The sequence below is a fragment of the Pseudopodoces humilis genome, chromosome 2, assembly GCF_049639895.1.
Source record: "Pseudopodoces humilis isolate 2021_Gansu_Grassland_sample_001 chromosome 2, ASM4963989v1, whole genome shotgun sequence".
Classification (NCBI taxonomy): Eukaryota; Metazoa; Chordata; class Aves; order Passeriformes; family Paridae; genus Pseudopodoces; species Pseudopodoces humilis.
In genome coordinates, this window is record NC_142201.1 from 39,125,019 (window position 1) to 39,149,504 (window position 24,486).

Genomic DNA, 24,486 nt, shown 5'->3' on the forward strand with positions numbered 1-24,486 from the left:
GTTCTTCTGTTGTTGTGCAAGTTTTTTGAATTTGCTAGCTAGGAGCTGATTTTGCAGCCAATTCAAGAAATACATGTCTATGTGCTTCTACTGTAATATACTTTGGTAGAAGTTACAGATCCAGATTGCCCACTAGTTTGCAGCTCTGGGAAATCATGTGCTTAATATGACATGCCTAGGCTTGTGACAGCTGGGCTATTAAGAATAATTTCTATGGTGGAAGGGCATGTGCCCAGGAAATGTGCCAAGGAGGCTGTGAATATGGACACTGTTTGAGATGACTCACATTAGGAAAAACATGGAGCTTGTGGCTTTAGCATGTTGGCATGCAAACACAAAAGTCTGCTAAATGCTCTGCAGAAGGAATCTTTTTTCAGCACTGTGACAGAACGTTCATTGTTGTGGGTTGTTTTGCAAAAAAGTGGCTCTGCAAGCTCTGCTACAGCTAGCTTATGGAAAAAAGGATGCATTTGAAGATTAATTGTATACTGCTGTGGTGATTGCAAGAGGTAATTGTTGAAGAGTATCTGCTGCATTAGATAGTAGAATTGACTAGTATGTATGTCTAGGAATTAAAATGTAACATTTTTTCTTGAGACCTGAAGAAGGCAGAAGTTTGAGCATTGGAGAATGATTCCAAAGGCAGACAGCTTTTTAATACATATATACATGCATAAAATACTGTATACTGAGGTGGCTATGCTTAGTGTGAAGTGTCACATTACCTGTGTTTTTCATGGACTTCACAGAGTCCAAACTGGAATGAGCAGTTCTTCTCTTTACTTAGTTTCTGTTCTGCATTGGCTGCCCAGCAGATGCCTTTATTTTTTCCTTTGTGGTTCAACATATTAGATGGCTGAGAAACCTTGATGAAAGGACATAAATGCGCCACATGCAAAACCACAATGATTTCTTTGATTGCAGGGACCTTTTGGCCAGCTTGCAGTAAGGACTTGTGTTTAGAAGAGAACCTTTGGGCTCATCTGTATCTCCCTCCCCTCAAAGGGATGGCAGCCCCAGGACAGCTAGCATTCATCCTGACGCCAAGAGACTTCAAAGGAGGTAAGCGCCTCAGAAACGCTCCCCAGACAAAATATTTGTCAGTCCTGCACCCCAGCTTGGTAATATTCTTTACTACAGCATTACCATCATTCATGGCTCCTTTGTGACAGTTTCTTGAGAACTCTATGGGGCCTCATCAGCTGGTTGCAGCCCTCTTAATATTCACAAAGTTGTCCATTGATGTCGATTTGCTTAAGAATGTGTCCCCAGTGGAAGAGAAAAGAACGTTACACTTCTGGAGTATAACTCAGACATATGCTCCCCTCATTCCCTTGGTTTTTTATTTTCATATTTTGGATGAGGTCCAAACTTGTGCTTTTCTCAATTCTTGTTCCTTAAGGATAAAGTTAGAGGAAGAAAAAAAGAAACCAAAACCAAATGCTACTTACTTCACACAGTTTTAAACACATTTTTAAAATAGATTTCTGAATTAGCCCTTTATATCCAGATGATTTCCACCTAACTCTTTGTGTACTTGAATTTCTAGTGAGAAATATTCCAGAAAAGTTCTGTAAAAGTAAATGACTGCACTTTATTTTCCTTGAGATAAATATGTCCTTAGGAATTATTTTTCCATGTTAGAGGTAGTGCCTACATGAAGCACAGCCTTCCAAATGCCTATGGAAAAGTAATTTGGTAGAGAAAGCAATTTAAAATAAACAGAAGTTTACTTTGATATAGTAAATTTAAACACAAAATGCCCATGGTAGCTTTTTAAAATCTTGTTTTGTAAAAGCAGATTTTTTAGGGGTGGCATCAACCCCTTCTCCACCTAATTCAGGTGAATTGTATGAATACTCAGGTCTAGATCTTTCTTTTCACATTCTTATTCCAGTATATAATATATATATATAATATATTTTATGTATGTATATACATATATTATTATATATTCCAATATATTCTTATTATATGAAAACTGAGAATATGACAAGAATCATAAAGAAGAACCTTCTAAGGGTTGAAGAACCTTCTAAGGGTTTTTACTGTGTTGGCTTTGTGGTTTTTTTAAAATTTTTTTTTCATAGGAATATTTGGGCATGTAATAGACCTTTAGTGAAGATGATCATATGTTTGCTGAACAGCAACTATTATTTTTTTTTTTTCTAAGGATGTGGATTTGGGGAGTATAGTTGGCACTCAAGACCATTTAAGCTTTAGTATATTTAAATATATCGAGGTTGTAAAGAAGTGGATTGTCCTGGAAAATAATATCCTGCCTAATTCTACAGTTATGTATGTGGAAATGAAGGCGACTTTTCTTTCACTCTGCCTTGATCTGCCTTCTACTGTCAGTGAAAGTGGAGGTGGTTGTGTTTGGGGGTTTTTTTTGTTTGCTTGTTTGGTTTTTTTTTTGTTTGTTGCAGTTGTGTGTTTTGGTTTCTTTTTGGGTGGGGGACGTATTTTTAAATAAATTTGGTCTTATGCCTGCTTCTCTAGAAATTCAGCAAGGAAGAGTAGAAACGAATGAGAATTGCTAGAGTGCTTTCTATTCTAATAAGTATCTGTTGATGGACATCTCTTCTGGTAAAATGACAGAGCTACCTATAGACAGGAAGTGTTAGATTATTTGGAGGCTCTGGAATTCATTAAATACTTTAAAAATTAATTTTAAAGGTAAATCTAATTACTCCTATTGTCAGTTTTTCCTGGAGGAAGCCTGATATTCAAAGCAACATTCTTCTCTTTGGAGCCTTTCAAATTAATAGTAGAACTCAATTGTTCATTTAGGAAGCAAAATTTTAACTGTTTTCTCTAGTAGTATACAGGATGATCTACTTCAGAATGGCAAGATTTTTAGTCATACTTTCTTGATGAATAGTTTATCTTAATCTGTATTTCATACCATCTGCTTTTGCTTCTCTTACACCTCTAAACCCTAGGGTGTTATATTAATTTGCAAGGTTAAAGAAAACAAATTAGTGGCATCTTGCTGTTTCAGTACTTTTTCACCTTTCTAAGAAAATGGGACAGTACTTGAAGACTCTGCTCTAAAAGCATGGATTCTTGTGTCAGGATGGGGAGGTAGAGGATAGCTTATCCAGAGGATGTCATTGGTGGCACACCTGTGTATGTGTAGTGTTGTTACCTCACAAAATAGTTTCTCTTATTCTTTGAAACCAGCAGTTGTCTTTCCATGCTATCTGACTTTTAAGTGCTTTGAAACAAGTGTCTTTAGAAAATACTAGAGTTTGGTTTTACTTACTGAAATCTGTAACAACATAAACAAATAGCTTCCAAATAATACACTATACAATTTCATCTTGTAGTAGGAGGAGGAACTAGATGGAAAAACATTAGCAGATGATTAGGTTGTCAAAGAAAAGCTCAAGTGAAGGCTTAGGTGCACTGTGGAACTCTGCTTCATAGGAAGTGTTGGAATAATGGTGGTATTCTTATTCCTTATTAATGAGGCTAAAAATTTTCTGTTCTTTCAGATATGGAGAAAAAAATATAGTGCTTACTGAGATTGCCTTCAAGAACAAACTACACTGTCTTAGAAAAATGATGTAAATTAGCATAGAAAGGTATATTTTTTTGACTTAGTTTTTTCCAAAGACAATTCCAAAAATTTTGAAAACATTATAGCCTTTCCTGAAACTGTTTAACAGCTGTAGGACTGGAGCTTTAGAGTAGTAGGATTGATTTGTCCATTTGCAGTGTAAAGGACTTTATTTACTACTTGCACTAACAGAATTGGGTATCTCTACTGTTCAAATTTTGGAGAAATTAATGTGAATATCTGACTTTTGGTATCAGTGGTTCTATCCTTTGTCAAATCCTTGCAGTCTGTTGAAAGAGTTACTCTGTGGCATTGAGCAATCAGACTGGCATCTGGATAGATAGGCTGCTTGAAGTTCAGGGGTGTGTTGCTTACCTTCCGTCCCTTTCCAAGGATTGTGTACTGAAAAGAATGGAACGAAAGAACAGTGATATGCTACTAATTTCTGTGCTGTTAACATATGGCAGGTGTAGTTCTGATTAGATTTAAATTGAGCCAAAAATATATAATATGTATATACATAACATTTATAACTAGTCAAAAAATGACAAGAATTGAGGCCATGATAGGTAGATCTGAATTTTGTTCCTTAGCAAAATTGTTCATTTGCTGAATAACAGTAATAGCCTCCTTGTACTTACTCCTGAAGAACTCAATTTTGGCAGTTGGTATCTGTGCTAATAATAGTCTGCTGGTCTACAAATTGAGCAGTCAGCTATTGGAAAGTTTGCAAATCCTGATGAATTTCAAAGATGTAATGGCAGTACATCAATTTATAGGTCTCCTCTCTCTAAAGCATTACATAATTATTCTCTTGTATGTATATTATTTGTTATGATAGGATGAGCTCCAGGGCAAGGACATGTACAATGTTTATTGTTGTGGAAAGTTTTGGGAGCGGGAACCACAAATACATAAATGCCATTTCTTATCATTGCCTGAATGCATCACTTATGGCATCATACAAAACGTAAATTTTTTTGTGCCTGATCTGTATCTTCGTGTGTAATCTCGCAATGTCCAGTTCTGTTAATAAATAACAAGAGCTGAAATACCAGGGTTCTTCATCCTATATAATGACATAGTGGCTACAGTTGTGACTTGGTATTGAGAGAGTGAATAAATAAGATGGGGCCTGAAGTTGTGCTTGATGACTCTCTGAGGAAAGGAAGGCACTTTGAAGAATTTAGATATATGAACTATCATATCCCTTAAGGTATAGATCTCTGGTTAATCGTTCTTCCTCTTGTTATGAAGGGTGTCATGGTGATAAATGTTTTCACATTCATTTTAGACAGGTAGTTTTGTGCTTCTGTCTTTGGTGGGTTACATAGCTTGTTTTGGGGCAGGCCAAAACTTCTTTTTTTATGGCTGTGGAGTGGGTGAAAGCATCTTTGGCATTACATGATTCTGCCACCTGGTGGTTTTGACGAACAGCAGGGGTTTCAGACAGTTAAAAGCACAAGGGTAAATAGATCCCGAAAAAATCCTTCTTTCTTTCAAAAATGGAGGGAATCAGGTGGAAAGGTGGCTTAGATATGGAAGACAAGGTCCATGATGTCTGCATCTCGTTTTTCAAGTCAAGCATTTAGGAATCAGTACTAAAAAAATCAGTATCAGTATTAAAAAACCTTCTGATTTCTATACCTGTCAGGTTTCCCTGGGCTTTTAAATACGAGATTAACAGAAGACAAATCTCTATGTAGCCTAATTCCTACTTGTAGCAGGAATGCAATTTAGAAAAGTTATCCTGTTGCATGCATTGTGTATTTCAAGGTTCTCTTAATCTGGTTTCTTATGCTTGTAGAACTATGAATATCAATACTAAATTTATACCAGTACTTAAATATGAGAGTATTTTCCTAGTCCTTATTACTATGGCATAATTGAAAAATTAATTAAATTATCACACATCAAGTTGTGCAGTGAATATCAGTTTTGGTACTAGTTTGTTCTTTTCAGATTAGTTGAAGTTGTGTCTTTTTGTTTTTCAGTATTATAGATTTTTCTCTTAATGCAGTGGTCAATTTAGCAAATCTTTTATTTCAGTCAAATATATTATTTCTAGTTTCTGATTGTTCATAGGTATTTTAATGCTTAGCAAATAGAGATTCTAAGTGGAGTTTGAATATGGCTTGTGTCCATAACTAAACAAGCTTTTTACCGTTTATAAGTACACTTTGTTCTGCTGTTAATTGTGTACCATAAATTTAAGGTGGGAAATGTCTTTTCTCACAATGAATTCAAGTTGGAAAATTCTCACAGTAGGTGTGGGGAGATTTTATTTCACTTAAAAACAAACATATGCTTACTGTTGTTATTACAGTTTTCAATTTGCACAGGTTATTCAGTGCACTTATTTCAGGATCCTTCCAGTCCTTCTCTTTTGTGACTGTGTTAGATTTTCCTCTCCAGTCTATCCTTCCCACAAGAAAGGAGAAACAATTTCATCAGTACATATTAGTGTTAATTGTTTTAGCTTGGTCTCTTCTGTATAATATCGTTTTGCTAAGAAATGTCTCTGTTCTTCGCATAAAAGAAATATGAAGCATCGCTGAAGGTAGGCCTCTCCCATGTTCATTTAGATTTTTTTTAACTTTGTAAGCACTTAGAAACAAACGTTAATATTGGTTACTTGTTTCTGTAAGTCTTCTGTCCTCCTCAAATTTCAGTTAAAATGTACCTTTGAGACTCTATAGTTTTTTGGTGGATGGCCTTTTTTTTCTCCCAGTGTACAGACTTAAATTTTTACATACTAGAAATTGTTTACCTATTGTATCTGCACTTATTTTCTAAGTACTTTCATGGTATAGAAGTAACTTGATGAAGGAAACTTCATCAGAGGTAAAGTTGCTATTATAAGGTTTTTTGTGGTTCCAGAGTTAAAAGTCAGACCTCAAGAATAGCAACCATAGTTTGGAAAGAATCTACAGAAACTCTTGTCAGAGTTTCTTCTAGATTCCAGAGCTGTTCCTTTCTTCAGTTTCATGGTATCAGAGGAAAGCCCCTTGTTCTTGCTGTGAAAAAGGAAATTTTCCATGTGCCCTCATTAATCTGCTCATCTAAGTTTATAGAGAAATAATAATCCTAAATTTGGATGGATGATTCACCATGGCTTCACTGTATTTTCAAGAAAATTCAATGCTGTGTTGTGGCTGATGTTTAAAAGAAGAAAACTGGTCTTGCTTCGGATCTTAAAATGGAGCACTGAATGTTGCTAGTGTCAGTATATAAATGTAGTATCTTCTTGAAAGTAAAAGTGATTATGTGTAATATAGAATTACTAGTCTAGGCTATGGAAGAAAATGCAGTGCTTTCAGAGCTCTGTTTGAGAGCAAAAGGGGAATATATACTGAAGAGGGTGAGAAGTTCAAGCAAAAAAAGAATTTGGGCAGCTTTAAAAGGAAGGTGACAGTAGGTGTTAGGGAATGTGAAGCATGCCAGAGATACTCAGGAAAGAAGGAGGCCTGTTGCTGTGGTGATGCCAAAGTCAGTTGATAGTAGCACTGTGCTGGCCTTGTGCTGTTGTTAGAAGGCATTATCTCTGCTTTGCAGGGCCAGGTTTTGGTAGTGGGGAGGCACAGGAGCAGATTCTGTGAGAAGCTGCTGGAAGCTTTCCCCAAGTCCCGTAGAGCCAGTGCCAGCTGGCTCCAGGATGGATGTGCTGCAGGCCAAGGCTGAGCCTGTAAGTAACTGTGGCAGTGCCTTTGGGATAAGAGATTTGAGAAGGCAGGAAAAAACCTGCTCAATTGCAGCTGGAGAGAGAAGTGAGAATAATAAAGAGGAACAGCCCTGCAAACACCAAGGTCATTGGAGAAGGGATGGGGGAGGTGGTGCTCCAGATGCTGGAGCTGAGATTCCCCTCCAGCCCCTGATGAAGACTGTGGTGAGGCAGCTGTGCCCCTGCAGCCCACGGAGGTTCGGAGGGAGCACAGAGATCCATCTGCAGCCTGTGTGGGACACTCACACCACCCACACAGCTGGATGTACCTGAATGAGACTGCGACCCTGTGGGAAGCTGACGTTGGAGCAGGCTCCTGGCAAGGCCTCTGGCCTTATGGAGAGATGAACCCACTCTGGAGCAGGTCTGATAGGACTTATGACCCTGTGGGAGACCTGCAGGCTGTTCCCTAAGGACTTCACCCCATGGAAGGGACCCACACTGGAGCAGTTCATGAAGAAGAAGTGCAGCCCGTGGGAAGGATGTATATTGGACAAGTCCATGAAGGACTGTCTCATGTGGGAACAGGGCAGGAGCGTGAGGAGCCCTCCCTCTGAGGAGGAAGGAGTGGCAGAGACAACATGAGATGAACTGACCACAGTCCCCATTCCCCATCCCCCAGTTCCATTGTGAGGAGGAAATGGAGAAAATTGGAAGTGAAATTCAAGCCCATGGAGAAGGGGCTGGGGGAATTGGTTTTAAGATGTGGTTTCACTTGTCATTATACTACTCTGATTTGACTGGTAATAAATTAAACTGATGTCCTCAGTTTTAGTCTGCTTTGCCCATGAGGGCGGCTGGAGATTGCTCTCTCCCTGTCCTTACCTCACCCCATGAGCCTTTTACTATATTCTCTCTCCCATATCCAGGTGACAAAGTGTAGCAATGCATCTGAACAGCTTGGGCCATAGTGTACACCAGCCAAACTGTCTGTAGAGTTTCTTATCAGACCCTCTGGAATTTCTCAAGGTTGCTGAGACATAAGCTGTTCTAAAAATAAGAAAGAAGAGGCCGAAAACCAAGAAAACAGGACCACAGGAGCCAGATAAGAGAGGGTGGTTGGACACCTGGACTGTAACCAATCCTGTGCCCCGAGGGGTATGTGCAGGGCACATGGACAAGATAGGGGCACCAATGAAAAGATGTGTGATCGTGTGGTCAGTAGTTTTAGAATGTATGAATAAGTGTGTAATGTCAACAATAAATGGGATCTGCGAGATCATATTGGCTCGTTGGTCAGAGGTCTTGAGAGCTCCTGCAAGAAAGGGAGTGACAGAGTGCTTTTGGGGGATACCCAGCATCCAAACCCCCACAGACAAAGTCAGTATATATAGGTTGTTGCCTCTAAGATGAAATACATATTGAGAAATTCATTACAGCTGTCTCACCAAAGGGATTTATTTGCATCTCCTTGTTAAGCAATATATGCAGATTTTATAAAAGAAAGCTTAAAAAAATTCTGAAAATAGTTAGGGAAAGGTGGTAGGATTCACTACCATAGTAATTAATTTTATTTGAGTACATCATATGAATGTGTTCAGATACTTCATATGAATGATGGAAACTTTAAAAATAACTTACAATCAAAGGATTCAGATAAAAAGATGTCATAATTGTAATAGATTGCTATTACTTAGCTTTACACTGGGGTACAGATACAGTTGTGTGTGTATTTCTTAACTGTATTTCCATATTTCATTTGTTTTAAAATGTAGAATTACTGAATTTACTGGATCAATGGCTTTTGTATTATAAATTCAGACATGTGGCCTTAGGCAGCTGATGATGAAAGTTTCAGGAGAAAAGACTAATTGAACTAGAAAAAAATAATTGAAATTATAAATGAGGATTTAAAAAGACTATGAGTGATATAAAACGTAGTAGTGTAATTGTGTTATATGATTATGTAATTAAAATTCTTATATCTTTTTGTTAGTTATATTCTACCTCTAATTTCTAGTTTTCAGCTGGGGAATTTGGTACCTAGTGTTCTAGGGAGTTTCTCTTTTGGGAAATTGTATCTTATTTTGAGTTGTTACCTCTAAATCCTTGAGATAATAGAGGAGGGAAGCTGCTTCTTGTTGATCTCTGTGTGAGATGATGTGGGTGTTTGGAGGTTCTCCCTTATTTTTTTTATTTTTTTTTTCCTTCTTATTTTCTTCCCTGTTCTTGAAAGGTTCAAGGGGTTTCTTTACTTCCTTTACCTTCTTCTTTCCCAGCCAGGCATTTCCAGTGAACTAGGAGGTAGTGATGCATTTGACATGTTTGTGTTTAAGTTACAATAAAAATGAAACGAAAGGTTTGAATATTCAGGAAATTTCATGTAGCTTTAAAACACGTTCTATCAGCAAAATATAAATATAACATTTTGATGAAGTTTAGGATGACTCATTATAAGACACATCTCAGTAATGTTCTTGTTCAGGAACTGCTAAGACCTGGAGCCTTGAAGGGATAGGAAAAACATGAAAAAATTTTAGCAGAAGGACAAGTATATCAATACTGTAAGGGACTCTATCAAGATGAGTTACAGTTCTTGGAATATTAGTGGTGTCTGCAGAAAGTAAGCTCAATCCAGATGTTGTCTGTCAGTACTGAGATAGAGTAATTAAAAAATATAATCTTCCTAAAACATGTGTTCTGGCTCTCCTAAAATATTTTTAACAAGACCGCGTTTGTCAAATAGCATGAATTGATTCCTAAAGAAAGGTATCTAAATTTAGCTGAGTCTGTGTGTTAAAAATAGTGGATGAAGAAGGAACTCTAATCCAGGGTCTTAACTAAAAATAGTATGGTATGTGTAACAGGAGGTAGGAAAAATGCACATTTACCTACAGCAGGAGTATTCTGAGTCCAGAGAGGGGGTGGATGCAGTGAAGTATAGAAATAATAATGACTGAAAGACTTAAGTGAGTCCTAAGGGCTAAAATTTTAATCCCTCAGAGGATTTAGATGAAGTTATGTCCTGAAGTACATTTACTACTTCTCTAAAAATTTGAATCCATCCTTATAGATGAGAATTAAGAGTCAGTTGCCCTGGCTGTGAGCCTTTATTTTTTTACGTGAAGTTTTATTCTGTCAGATAAAGTAAATTAATACTGTTGCTATTTATGTGCTCCTTGCTCTGAGAGATATCTATATTATTATGTTAGAGGTCTTGTGAAAGTTTAGTATGTACCATAGAGGTGAAACTAACAAAGCTTAAAATAACTTGATAATCATAAACACTAAACCACCAGTGTGTATGTAGTAGATTTGTGTGTTTGCTTTATTGTGTTTATTGTATTATTTAGGGCTGGTACTGCAAGGAAAAGCTGGACTAACTGCTTCTCTTAGTGTATTTGGGAAGCTGATGCTGCAAACAGTGGAAGGAAAGGATTGGGCCCAGTCTCTTTTTTAGCAGAGTATATTGTGTATCTTGTGTTAAACAGTACTGTAATATGTACCAAAGTTTTCGTTAGGAATAGTAGCTTGATGTTGTTGTTAGCAACAACTAGATGAAGCTAGTAAATTGTTACAGTCATCTTAAACAATCCTCATTTCTACTTTGCTTCTTCTTTCTTGAACACAACTGTGCAAAATTCTATACCATATATCAGATGCATAAGCATTAATGGAGAAAACCTACTTGACTGTTCAAGAAAATGAAACAATGTAGAAAAATGAAGAATAAATTATATTTCAATTTAAACTAGAGAGTCAAGCTTACTAAAGAAAATATTTAAAGATGGTCAACAAAATCGAAATAATATTTTCTAAGGAAGGGTAATATGTTATATGTAACACTATTTGATATTTGGAATATCTGTAATTAGAATTTTAATATGAAAAAGCATTCTCCTCCATACACACTCTTGAGTAAGTAATCCAAAGATACTTTTGAGGAACAGCTAAATGTTAGTGGTGTTTCAAAACTACAGATAATTTCTTCAGCGAAAAGAATGAAGCAAGTCCCATTAACTTAGGTTACTATTTTTAAAAAATAAATTGAATACATTTTGATTGTTTTTTTGTTTTGCAGGATACAAAATTATGGATAATAATGGAATATCTCGGTGGAGGCTCTGCCCTTGATCTAGTAAGTAATTTATGCATGGTTTTTTGTTATTTTACTTCACTTAATTATTTTCCTACCTTATAATTCTGGACACTATAATAGATCACTTTTCTGTGGCAACGTTTACTTTCAGTACAGGAGAAAAGTATTTGTCAATGCCAGAAAAATGTTTTTTTCCATGAGGCATGACTGATTATTTTTGTAAATAGAAGGGAACTAAGCAACATAATATTGGAAGCAGGATATAAACATCTTAGAATGCTAATCTTCAGTCAGCCAGAGAGCACTAGCGCCTGAATATAGTTTTTTCTATCTTTTAATTCTGCCACCCCAACTCTTCATAGTTTATACATTTGCACATATCTTCCTCACCACCCCCTCCCCCAAACAAATAAACAAAAGGTTCCCTGTTTGAAGTCTTTCTGAAGTCTAAACAGACAGAAATACAAATTAGGCTGGTATTAAAAATAGTATTTCAAAGAAATAGAAGAAGCTATGGACTCCATGGAGGGTAGAGAGGCCTTTGCAGGGAGCCCTGGATAGACCAAAGGGCTGTGCAATCACCAAGCATGTGAAAGTTAACAGGAGCAAATTCTGCACTTGGGATGGAGTACTCAGATTAGAATTGAAATTCAAAGGGGTCAGTGCAGATCATGTTTTCTGTGACAGGATGCTGACATTCACTTTAGCTATTAAAAAGCACCCAAGCCCCCTCCCAAATGACACACCTTCTTATATTCATTGTGGATTTAAAAAACAGTATTATAAAATAATAATGCATGTTTTAAGTATGTGAAAATTTTTACACAAATTGAGGCAGAATATCTTTGTAGCAGAGTTTGCAGTTGTCAAATGGGGTAACTGATAAATGCTTGGGAAAAGAGCTAAAGGAACAAGGTCACTGTAAAGGGATTCTGCTGGTGACATCCAGAAGACAGGAGTGGGTATTAAATGTGGACTTCTTGCAGATGTGTATTTTTGAACCCATTTTTACCTTTAGCTTCCACATCTGTTAGGGGTTCTGTGGTTGTGTAAAAATTCATGATGTTCCACATAAAGATATGATAAAAAATGTTCATTTATTGTTGTGATGGCTTTTTTTCTTCCTGACAGAAGAGCAATTAGAAGGGGTGTATGCTTTTATAAATTAGTTATTGCTTTCTTTGTATAGGTATAAAAGAGCAGAATGAAAACACCTGTTACTATATTTCCTTCTTTTTTCTTTTCCTCACACAAATTTCACTTGTGTGAAGACTATGTGTTTATTCTCTAAATTTGTTGCCTGGAAATAGTATAAAGTCCTTGTTCACATCATAAAATGTTATAGAAGAAATTGCACCACAGAACTGAAATCATCATGTAAGTGTCTATCAAGCACCTTTTGTGTGCTTCATTTGTTCTGGTGCATGTTCTCCTTGTTCTAACGTGCACATGATTCTCAACTAGAAGCTGGCATGCTTTGCGGCATTTTCATACTCGAGGCAAGAATTACCAGGAACCTTGAATTCCATGTTCAGAGTGCAGACATGTCATGCTAGCTTGGTGTTTTCTGTACTTGAATATGCACTGGATGATTTCTGCCTCACATGAAAAAGTTCATACAGTGCAACTGCATGTACATTTTTGTTCAAACTCTGAGTATAGCTCAAGTTTGTGACCGAGGTAAAAGTGCCAATATTCTCCAATTTAGTTTATTTTCAGTAATTCCTCCTCACTAAGGTGAGCTGAATCTGACATATGAGGTTTTCCCCCATTAGATAAGCTGTGTCATGTTACCAAGTCTCAAACTTGGCTGGAGCAAAGCCTTGAGAATGTCTTAGTGGGTTTCAGGTAGCGGTAATATTGTGTGTATTATCAGAGCTAAGGAAAAGGAAAGATTGTAACTAAAGCTGCAAAGATAAAGCAAATGTATTGTTACACGAAATAGTAAAGCTGTTGCTATGCTGTTGCTATACATGAGGATTTCTGAGGGACATACTGTTTTTATTTTTTATCTGAATATCTTTATCTGAAACGCTTTCCTTCTCACAGAATGAAGCTTAGGAGGTGCAACTTTTTGATTGTGCTTCAGTGAGTGCTATTGTGGAGTAAGCTAGAATAGTGGAATATTTCCGGTATTAACTATTGGGCACAAAGTTTCAGTGTCTCTTGAGATGCCTTTATTGTTTAAGAAGTCTGAGTAGTGATCTTACCTTTGTTATTCTCACTTTTAGAATGTATATCAGATATAAAGATACTTGGGATTCTCTAACACTGCTGATTATTCTCATAAGAAGAATTACTTGGTATCTTTTAACAATTAGCAGATTTATATTTCCAGTATTATATGAAAAAAGTTAACATTTTAAAATATGTAGTGTCCTCTCAGCCTATCAGTTTGAGTTGTGTTTCAGAGAGTTTCTCAAAATCCAATGCAGTATGTAGTCATAGACTGTTTGATTGATGTAGTACCTTGAACTTAGCTTCTTACTCAGGCTTTGAGATTTGGGTCTACATAGGGTCTGTGGAGTTGCACATCTAAGTTCAGTGTAATGTTAACCATCATATGCTTTTCAAAGGTATAGTATATCTGACCTGACCACAAAGCAGTAACTTGAGACTCTGTCTTTATGGCACCTTTAACAAATTTTATGTAGTATTTTAGATAAATTATTTCTTTGCCTGTTGTTCATTAGGCCACTTAGTTTAGAACCATGTGTTTTTAATAACACCATATGTTTTGTCTCACATTATGAAGTTAAAAAATTGGAAATTTTGAGGGGTGACAGAAGGAGTAATTTCTTTTTATAATCACATTGTTATTTCTATTCTCTGTTTGTCCCTTTTTTATACATATTTAAACATTTCTTGTATCTCCTAGTTAGAACCTGGCTCACTTGATGAAACTCAAATTGCTACAATATTGAGGGAGATACTCAAAGGACTCGATTACTTGCATTCGGAGAAGAAAATCCACAGAGATATTAAAGGTATGATGAAAGATTATCAGAAGAACTCATGCAACCTGAATGAGCACCCTTACATTGTCAAATGGTGTCAAATATCTTAATTTCTGGTATTTCCTCATCTTTATTCCAGCTGCTAATGTATTGCTGTCTGAACAAGGGGAAGTAAAACTGGCAGATTTTGGAGTAGCTGGACAGCTAACAGACACACAGATAAAAAGGAATACCTTTGTGGGAACACCATTTTGGATGGCACCTGAAGTAATAAAGCAATCAGCATATGATTCAAAGGTAAGGTACTTCAAGGCATTACCGGTGTCCCTTCCTTCTTCTAACTTGAAAAGTTTGGTCTTCAGAACACAGCTAATAACTTTGGCTGTGTTTACATGAGGGCGTGTTCAGGTGACACCTAGCAGCTAAAAACTGTTGGTGAGGAAAGATTTCCTAATTTGTATCCAAAGTTTATATTTCCTAGTTTATTAAGACAATCCAGGTGGCAAGAAATGATAAAGTATTCTAGAGTACATCCCATCACTTTTTATCCCACTCAATTGATGAATATTTTTGGCTGTTTAAAAGTAGAAGAGTACAAATATATACAAAACGTTAATATTCTTCCACTTGTTTTTAGAAAAAAAAAATAGCCAGCAACACAGTTGAAGAATATGGATTTGGTGGATGTGAAAGTGTTGTTTGAATAGACTGTTACTCATCTCTGGCAGAATGTGCTGCGTGGTTCTGTGCTACTCCAACCCTGTCCTTTTAGATTTGCCATTCGGGAGGTGTTAATATTTAATACCAAATTTATCTATATATACAGAATTTTGATTTAGCAGAGTGGCACATCAGCATGCTGAAATCTCAACACAAGTACAGAATATCAGTTGTAATACATAGTTGGGTCACAACAGAAATGTGATTCCATTACTGTTCTCTGTATTCTCCCCAGTATGGCACTGCGTGTCTCTACTTGCCAGGAAGGAATATGCCCATTAAAGCCAGCTCAAGATGAACTTTTTTCAAAGTTGATTGTGTTGGTTACTTGTTTTTTATGCTTCTGTTTGTTTGAGGTACATAAACTGCTCTTTGCTGCCCCTACCTTCTCCCTGCCCCACATTGCCTGGCTAGCTCAGCAGGACACCCATGTTATCAGGAAAGGCTCTTTGCCCAACGCACTGCTGCAGCTGTAGGTCTGAAACAAAGGTCACCCTCAAGCCCAACCTGTGTTAAGATTGGCTTTCTTTATGATAATTATCAGTATTTCCTTATGTTCTTCCCTGAGCTCGTCTTCCTTGCCTGTCTCCTCTGATTTCCCTGTAGAGATTTGTTGATTGGCCATACCTCCATGCCATGAGACAGGCTGGGATGTTTCTTTCCACTTGCCGTGGTTGACTCTGTTCTAGGCTGTAGTGTTGCTTAATTCCCTATTTGATATCTTTCTGTTAAGAGGCTATAACAAACAACACGCTGTAGAGCCTGCAGAAGCTTAAATGACCCTAAAATCACAATTTAAAGTTGAATAAAGTTTTTTTGAATGTTGGTTGGTGTTTTTTTCCTTTGTGTGTTTTTGTGGGGGATTTTTAGTTTATTTGGTTTTTTTGGTTGGTTGGGGTTGTGGTTTTTTTGTTTTTTGAGGTTTGGCTCCTGGGAATGACCATCAATTGAACAAAGTATAATTCAGTCCTTACGTTTTCCATTCTGGCTGTTTCAGTCTGCAGTGTCACATGAACATAAGAGTCTTGGATACTTGATGAGCATTTCCCAATTAAAGCTCGAAAGGGCTCTAGTTTTTGGCAGTGCTTCTACTTCCTGTTTTGATTCCTGTCTTATCTGAAAACATGTTTTCTTAACACGCTTAATTTTTCATATATCTAGTTCCCTGTTCTTTCTACTATAAAACTTGTTCTGTAAGAATAGATATTTAATTTGAAGGTGGCTTTCTCTTGCACATAGCCTGTTTTCTTCAACTTACAAGAACTTGAAAGCCAGACTGAATTTTACTCATTAGATTACAAGAGGAAAGGCTTCTGGCAGTACTACAGTAAATAGTAGTTACCAGTGACTTGCTGACTGTCATCTGAACTTGGAGGAAGAATTTTTGTTCAAGATTTGAAACTCTTAAAATCACAACATGTGATAAAACTTAATGTAGTGTCACCATGTCCTGTGGTCATGCTTATCTCTCTCCATTTGGAGAACTATTTGTGCTTGTTCTGGGGATTCATTTTCACAGTCAAGTTCATCCTAGAAATGCCTAATTGAATACACATGCAATTGGCACTTCTTTCTTATTTGAGAAAGGGGAGCATATGGTTCCAGAGGAATATGTGGGGAGTTATTTTTGATGTTTTCAACAGGAATGGGCTTCCAAAACCCATCTTGGACTTCAAAGAGTCTAGTGTGCAGCCATGGTTTGTTACACTTTTTTGTTCATTTTTGTAGAGGAAGGTCAGTCGCTGTAGAGTTGTAAATACATGAGGAAAAAAATAAAGCATTCATATGCATAAGTGTGTGTGCAAGTGGATATATATGCACTCATACACATGTAAATTTGATGTTTATACTTAAATATACACATGCTCCACCTGTGACTGAAAGTTTGGCAGAAGAAAATCTATCCATTTATGTGGCTTTAACAATTCAGTCTTGAGAAACTGAAATTCTGAATAAATTGGCAATAATAATTCTCAGTTGTTAACATTAAGACTCATCTTTGCAGGTGACAGTTTTCTTTTGTAACTAAGAAAAGCTTTCTTGCTAGAGGGAAGTTACTCACAATTAGGCTTGAGTAGAGCTTAGCTGATAATGCGCTTATTAAGATAAATGAAACTTCGGGCTCATGTGCTTATATAATTCTTTGTGCTCAGGAACTGTTCTGTAACATGGGCTAACAAAATGGCATTTCATGAATTCGATGTTATGCTAATTGACTCAGATTTATATTTTTTTTTTCATTCTTACTTGCAAAATTAAGTAACTAAGCTCTTAACAATAGGATACTTTCTGAACAGGGCAGGAGGAGCTTTTGGGCCAGGTACTGTGGGTGAGACAGTGGAATGGATGTATGCAAGTCAGTCAAAGACAACCATGAGAATCCACAGGGCTGTCACAGGTGGGGTTGAGGGGTACTTAGTAAAGACAGCTGTGATCAATTAAATCTCTGCTCTATCCAGTACCTTGAAATAGATCTGTTTACAGCATAGCAAAATTCCAACTGCTCTGTTTGGGAGTAAAACCAGACAGCTCATGTCAGATTTCCTGTTTTCCTGAGAATAAGTCTTTGCTCTGCTTTCACTTAAAAAAAAAAACAACCAGGAAAAAAACAAACATAAATATTTTTAATTGGTACTTTGTCCTTGGAGCAGACATTTCTGTGAAATTTTTTTTTCTTTTACCTTTCTGACAGGTTTATTATAATTTTCTTGATTTTTGGGTCTGTGATTTCAGGAAAATGTACAAGAATTACAGTGCATTACTTCACATTACTTCAGGCAGATTTGCAGTAGCATTTGTGTCAAGGGAGACAGCATTCCCTAGAAAGAGTAGCATATTTTGATGGTGAAAACTTTCAGAGGCTAATTGGACCAAAAAGCTGAATATTGCTGTTCAAGACTGCATTTCCCTAGTCTGTGAATAAGAATGATATATAAAACCAGTGTTAAACTTCAGGGAAATTATATTCTAATGTATTAAATTTCTGATGGTTGTACTACCTATTTTATGTTGAGGAAAAATCTTGTGTAAGTTAAAACATTTTACTTTGTGTAAATATTTTAGGCTTACCTCATATTTACATAGTATACTTGAATATGGTAGATAAAATGCTAGTTTATAACAGCTCTGCCATTGCTTTTTGGTGTAGTAGTATTGATTTAAAAAAAAATTAAGCTCTACTTAGTAGAATTGTTTTATACTGAAGAGTGGAGACAACCAAGAAACTGTTTACTTGGGCTATGTGGCTAATCACTAAAAAAATAGTAACAAAACAAATTTACAAATTAGGTTATTTACAGTAAAGCTTAAAAATCTACTTTCTCTAGGCATCAGTGGTTTTCACTGGGGTAAAATTAATTTTCTTCACAGCAGCTGGTATGTGGCTGTGTTTTGGGTTTGTGCTGCAAGTGTTGATAACTCAGGGATGTTTTCCTTATTGCTGAGCAGTACTGGCACAGTACTCTTCTGCTTTTCAACCACCAGTGGGCAGGCTGAGGGTACACAAGGAGCTGGGAAGGGACTCGGCCAGGACAGTCGATCCTGGCTGACCAGGGGGATATTCCACACCATATGGCTGCATGCTCAGCAATAAAACCGTGGGGAAGGTGAGCTGGGGTCTGCTGCTCTGGGACTGGCTGAACATCTTTCTGTTGGTGGTGAGCAGCTGTTTCCACTTCCATCACTTGCCTTTCTTGGGTTTTAGTTCTTTCTCTTCGTTATTTTTTTTTTCATTATAATTTATTATTATTGTTATTTTATTCCAATTATTAAACTGTTCATAACCCAGAAGTTTTCTCCCCTTTACCCTTCAAATTCTCTTCCTCCCCCATTCCACCAGGGGACAGTGTGAGCAAGCAGATGTGTGTTGCTGGTTAAACTAGAATACCAAGCCAACGCTTTCTTTTCTTTTATTTCTCCAACCTAATCTTAAAAGCATTCTTTCTTACAGGCAGATATCTGGTCATTAGGCATAACAGCCATAGAACTTGCAAAAGGAGAGCCACCTCATTCAGAATTGCATCCAATGAAAGTTTTGTTCCTCATCCCTAAGAACAATCCACCAACACTGGAAGGAAATTTCAGCAAATCCCTCAAAGAATTTGTTGAGGCCTGCTTGAACAAGGACCCAAGCTTTGTGAGTTTCATATTTGTCAGTGTGTAGTAGAGACCTTGACTGCTTTACATGAATTGCATGAATAAGTGTCATTTAGCTTCTTTAATATGGTGTGACATGTGACAGGTGTATTTTTAGATACTGTAAATATTTTAAATCTCATTTGTATCAAGACTAAACTCTAGATTTCTTTGTTTTTATGGTGAGTCACTCAACACTCTGAAACATGGTAAAAAAAAACAAACCCCAGCTCTCTTTTTTTCTTTTAAGAGACCTACTGCAAAAGAGCTTTTAAAACACAAATTCATTTTACGGAACTCCAAGAAAACATCTTACTTGGCTGACCTCATTGACAGGCACAAGAGATGGAAGTCTGAGCAAAGTCATGACGACTCTAGTTCTGATGAGTCAGACACGTAAGTTTGATGAGTCTATAAAATATCCTTTGTGAGGAGCCAAGGAGTTACTTTTAGCACATGTATTCCTGTGTTCTGTTATTTGCAGCTTTTCAGCTTAGTGGCCTTGGTAAATGAATGTAATTTTAATTTCAGTATTGCCAGGGAATTTATACAAGTAACAGTCACTGAGAAAAAACTCTTCTGGCCCATATTCTGTGCTACCTTCTCTTTTATGTAGGGTCCAGGGTTCTTCCTAGATGTGAGGCCAGCAGTACTGCAGGCAGAAGGTCTCAAGCTGCACAGCCAAGTAACACTATGCAAATGAAATTCAAGCAAAGAGATTGCCACAGTTTATTCACAAATGCATTAAATACCTCATAGTAAAGAAAACACAACTATTCTCTGCAATTCAAAGCTGCATGCTAATGGCAAGGTTAGCCATTAGCTAAGTAATCAGGTTGTTTCTCGGGTGACATTACAGGTGTATGTATCTTTACAGTATTAATGGCTTCATGCCTTCAAGTGACCACAGTTCCAGTGTCTTAGCTATTTTTCTAGGCGAGAAAAATGAATTAAGTTTTCTAATTTCCTTCCCTTTCCCTAATGATTTTAGGTACTCTGCTAAAGCCAGTTTTCAGATAGCAATAAAACACTTCATGTAACTTGGGAAAATGTTTTCAATCTGTAATTTCTCACTTCCATTTTGGTGAAGTATCTTGGTTTAAATTTTTTAATTTACCCAAAATAAAAGCTTAATTTTCATACTTGTCCTTATACGTAGTGGCCTGCACAATAGTATCCTGATCTTGGTCTTTACTGTAGTTTTTATATTTAGTGTGTATATTGAATGAACATCAGCAGTAAGGTGTAGGTAATATAAATTGATTTATTTATTTTTTCCCTCTCTCTTGAAGTGAAGCAGATGGTCAGGCTTCAGGTGGGAGTGATTCAGAAGAGTGGATCTTTACAATAAGAGAAAAAGACCCCAAGAATCTAGAGAATGGAGCAGCCCAGCCTTTAGAGTTGCAAAGAAATAAGGTGCTCAAAATACTGACTTTTTAATACAAGGAGATTATTCTTGCTTTAATAATTTAGTGGTGTGATTTTATTTTATGCCTTTAAAAGCATTTATATTGTGAAACTTCCAGAACTTTTGCTAAAAATGTATTTTCTATAGTTGCCTTTCACAGAACTTTCTGAGTAAGTCTTGAAGTTTGGGCATTCTGTTAATGTGTCCTTTTTTGTAGTTGACAAAATACGTACCAAAATATTTCTCTAGTTTGTGAAATACAACCACTGGAGGAAGACCAGGCAATGCTGTATTTTTAAACTCTTCGTTCTGCATAAAACAATGCAAATCTAGGCTGGGGCTGGAGTTTTGGGAGAAGACATTTTGGTCTTTTAAGGAAAAAGACTACAATGCAACAAAGAATAGAATAAAAAATTAAAAAATAGAAAATCTAAACCAAAACAACCCAGAATTAGGGATGTTTAGGAATTGCTCATTGTATTTTCGGCAACCTGTGTGGCCAGAGCAGGTTGTTGCTTTGCTGGCTCTGAAAATTCTGGAGAAATATAAGAAAAATATTGTATCATATGGGATGAACCTAGTAAATATCAGCATGTCTGATTTAGTTCATGCTCAGTAGGATTGTGGGAGTTTGGTGGTTTTGGTTTGTGGTTTACTTTTTTTAGTTTTTTTCCCCCCATCTAATTTTGAGCTTGCATATATTTGAGGTGCATTTTCCACAGTGCTTTGGAATAGTATGTTGTAGAACATTTTCCATATAGAGGAATAAAGCTTTGATGAAGTGTACCATGTTGGAACTACATTTTGTCTTTAGTTAGAATACAGTGAGGATGCTTTTTTTCAGAAATAAATTGGTCAGTTATTTTTTTTCTTTCAAGGAAAAGGATATCCCAAAGAGGCCTCTATCCCAATGCCTGTCTACAATTATATCTCCTTTATTTGCAGAGGTAAGTTACTGCTTTAAAACTTAACAATTCCAATATTTTTATGAAAAAAATTGAAATATATAATGAATTACACCTAAGGTTGTTACTACCCATTTTGAACTTCGTGTGTTAAATAGTTTTAGCTGTGCCTTTGGTATGTCTGGTTCTGAGATCTGTATTTTGCTTCCAACAATACTTGATATGCATGGTAGTAAAATCAGCCATGCTGGCCTAAAGCAATGAACACAACAAGAAAAAGGTGTGTAAATATTTGGATTGCAACATTCTATTTTTGACACTACTTTATGTATTTATCTTATTATAAATTTCAAGCTCTTCACTGTTCCAAGATACAGTCGTAGACCAGATCATCAAGAATTTCACTTTTGAACTTCAGCGTTGAAAACTGTATTTTGTTCCCATTCTGGGTTTTGTATTTTTTTATACTTTTTCCCCAAATACTTAAAATCAACTTTGAAAAAGGATATATGAAGGGTAAGAGAAGAATTTATGAAGATATGATTATTTTAAAAAGTTGATTATAAGCTGTAGGTGTGTAAGTATGGGTACTAAAGTATAGGAAGCACATCTTGAAACCAAACAGCTATGGGTAAATACTTCTTTGTTTCTTGGGATACTTGGTTGTCATTTTTGACTGTGAGCATGCTGAAAATGATGTGTGAAGATTGAAGATGTGTGAAGATGAATGACATCATGATAAGTACTGTAAAGACAAACTTCTCCTTGAAAAATGTGAGGGTGTATGATGAATGTCAAATGCTGACATTGTGAACATTTATGGCCACTTCCTAACAAGCTTCTGCATTATATTGTGTATAGAAATATTTATTAATATCTTATTAATAAATTTCTTCCTGGTTTCCTTTCAGTTGAAAGAGAAGAGTGAGGTGTGTGGTGGCAACACAGATTCCATAGAAGAACTGAGGAAGGCAGTTTATTTAGCTGAAGAGGCTTGTCCAGGCATTGCAGATACCATGGTGTCACACCTTGTGCAGAGGCTTCAGAGGTAATGAAACTATTTCAGTATGGCTTACAGGAAGCTGCAAATCTGATTCTATAAATATTTGGCTTATGTTAAATTGAAAGTATTAATTTCTTTTTCTAATGGAGAAGAAAACCACTTGTGTGTGTTTGCTTACTGGAAAAAAACGTAATCATATCAGCAGTTCTGATTTATAGCTTCAGGTGATAGCACATATGTATGTTTATCCTGTTGGTGTGCATATTGTGTGTCAAATGAGACTGGACAGACTTCTCACTTTGCAGTTCATGCAAAGACACTTTCTTGGTGTCTGGGTGTGTGTTGCAGAGAACACTGTCACTTTCTTTTACCCATGTAGCTAAATTGACTCTTCAGTTGGTCTGTGTTTCTTTCACCCACATAGTCAATGGTTCCTTGTTTGTTCACTAAAGACAGTCTATATGGCCTTTTGGTGGCACCTCCAACCAGAATTTGGTCTTACTTCAAAAGGCCAAATTTCATGAGATTTTCTAACTGCCTTGCTTAGGAATACATCATGAACAAATACTGAATTTTCTGTTCCTTTAAATGCTGCATAAAAAAAGATAGGAGGTGTAAATTTCAGAATTGCTGCTGGAAGAGGCTATAAGTGCAACCTTGAATCTAGGAGCCCACAGCTGTTGCGAATCTCACAGCAGCCAGATTGGATTGCTTGGTACTAGAAAAAAACTCATGTCAATGATTAATCATGGACCACTACATGGAGAAAGATCACCCTCAGCAGGTGTCTCCCTTACACTGTATTTAACTACAGCTTGGTTAAGTTTAGGAATTCACAGCTTTGAGGCTGAAGCACAGGATTTTCAGGCTGACAGTTTCTCCTTCAGTAAAAACCAGTGCCAAGAAACCTGCAAGCAGTCGTGTTTGTTGCTTTATGGGCTGTTAAGAATGAAGCCCAGTCAGCATCTCTAGTGCTGGAAGGTTACTTCTAATGCCAGATGTCCTGTCCTGTCTCATTTGATCCTGGCAGACTTGAAAGAGTTGCTGGCACTTCCATCTCAGTTTGTTTCCATTAGAGGTTCCAAAATTGAATCCAGTCTTTGATCAGCTAATATTTCAGTGTCATATTTTTATCAGTCTGGTACGGGATCTTCCTGGAACTGGAAACCTCAAAGACTTGATGCTGAAATTGAGGCTGAAAATGACCATGTGGAGACAGTGGCATTTTTGGGGATGCTGGAAGTGATCTTATTTGTTCTGTCATGACAGCAACATTCATCATTTTTGTCCTATGAGGAAGATTTCAGAACCCTTTATATACCTGTTTAGCATTGCTTTCCTTCTGTCCTGCTTCCTTGGACTGTTACTATTTTTCTTAGTCATAATGTCTTAGAACAGTGAAGGCAGGCACTTCATTCTCTTTCAGGGAGAGAAAGAAAGAATTATTCCTATAGAATGTTTGTCAGTGGATCACATCTAGGTGAACTTTCTCTTTTTTTCAGGGACGATATTCCAGCTAGTATGGGATAATGATTCCAGAAATGGGGTGAAAGAATGAATAGCAAGAACTCCCACTAAAAATGAGCTCGAATCATTCCATAGCTCAGTAGGTTTCCCTTTGGGATAAATCTGTATTTTGGAGCTAGTCAAATTCTGAAAAAATAATTCTCTCTTGTCCGAGTGCTACAAGAAGTATGCTCTGTTACATCATTAGGTCGTTCAATAACCTCTCAATTTGGTCGCTAATTACCGAAGATAGGTTTTCAACAAGTTTCTGATGACATTTTCACTCCCCCTTATGATTGGTTAGAACTGGATTTTGTGTTTGTCTGAGGGAATGAGTTGGCACCCTCAGAACAGTTGCCCAGTAAGGTGGGAAAGTTACCTTCCCCCCTGCACAATTTTGATCTTGTATGTTTGATGAGGGTTACCAGAAACTTAATGTGATTAGGAGGTGTGCTCTTAAGATCAAGAAGTACAGTTTTCCTGGCCCAGTAATATTTTGAAAAGATTTGATGTAAACTTGCAAAGTAG

General features: G+C 36.8%; 1 protein-coding gene across 6 annotated transcripts in view; it reads left to right on the plus strand.

Moving 5' to 3' along the window:
• Positions 1 to 24,486, plus strand: part of STK24 (serine/threonine kinase 24) — a 51,957-nt gene that overhangs the window by 24,197 nt on the left and 3,274 nt on the right. For all 6 annotated transcript variants that reach the window (XR_015771948.1, XR_015771947.1, XR_015771949.1 and 3 more), the window contains exons 3-10: positions 11,308 to 11,364; positions 14,204 to 14,312; positions 14,422 to 14,579; positions 18,952 to 19,137; positions 19,387 to 19,532; positions 20,429 to 20,552; positions 21,423 to 21,491; positions 22,361 to 22,497. Coding sequence is in view for 3 of the 6 variants with exons in the window: in XM_005516458.3 (XP_005516515.1) it covers positions 11,308 to 11,364; positions 14,204 to 14,312; positions 14,422 to 14,579; positions 18,952 to 19,137; positions 19,387 to 19,532; positions 20,429 to 20,552; positions 21,423 to 21,491; positions 22,361 to 22,497 (986 nt within the window). In the remaining 3 variants the exon portion in view is untranslated. The remainder of the gene's footprint in view (positions 1 to 11,307; positions 11,365 to 14,203; positions 14,313 to 14,421; positions 14,580 to 18,951; positions 19,138 to 19,386; positions 19,533 to 20,428; positions 20,553 to 21,422; positions 21,492 to 22,360; positions 22,498 to 24,486) is intronic.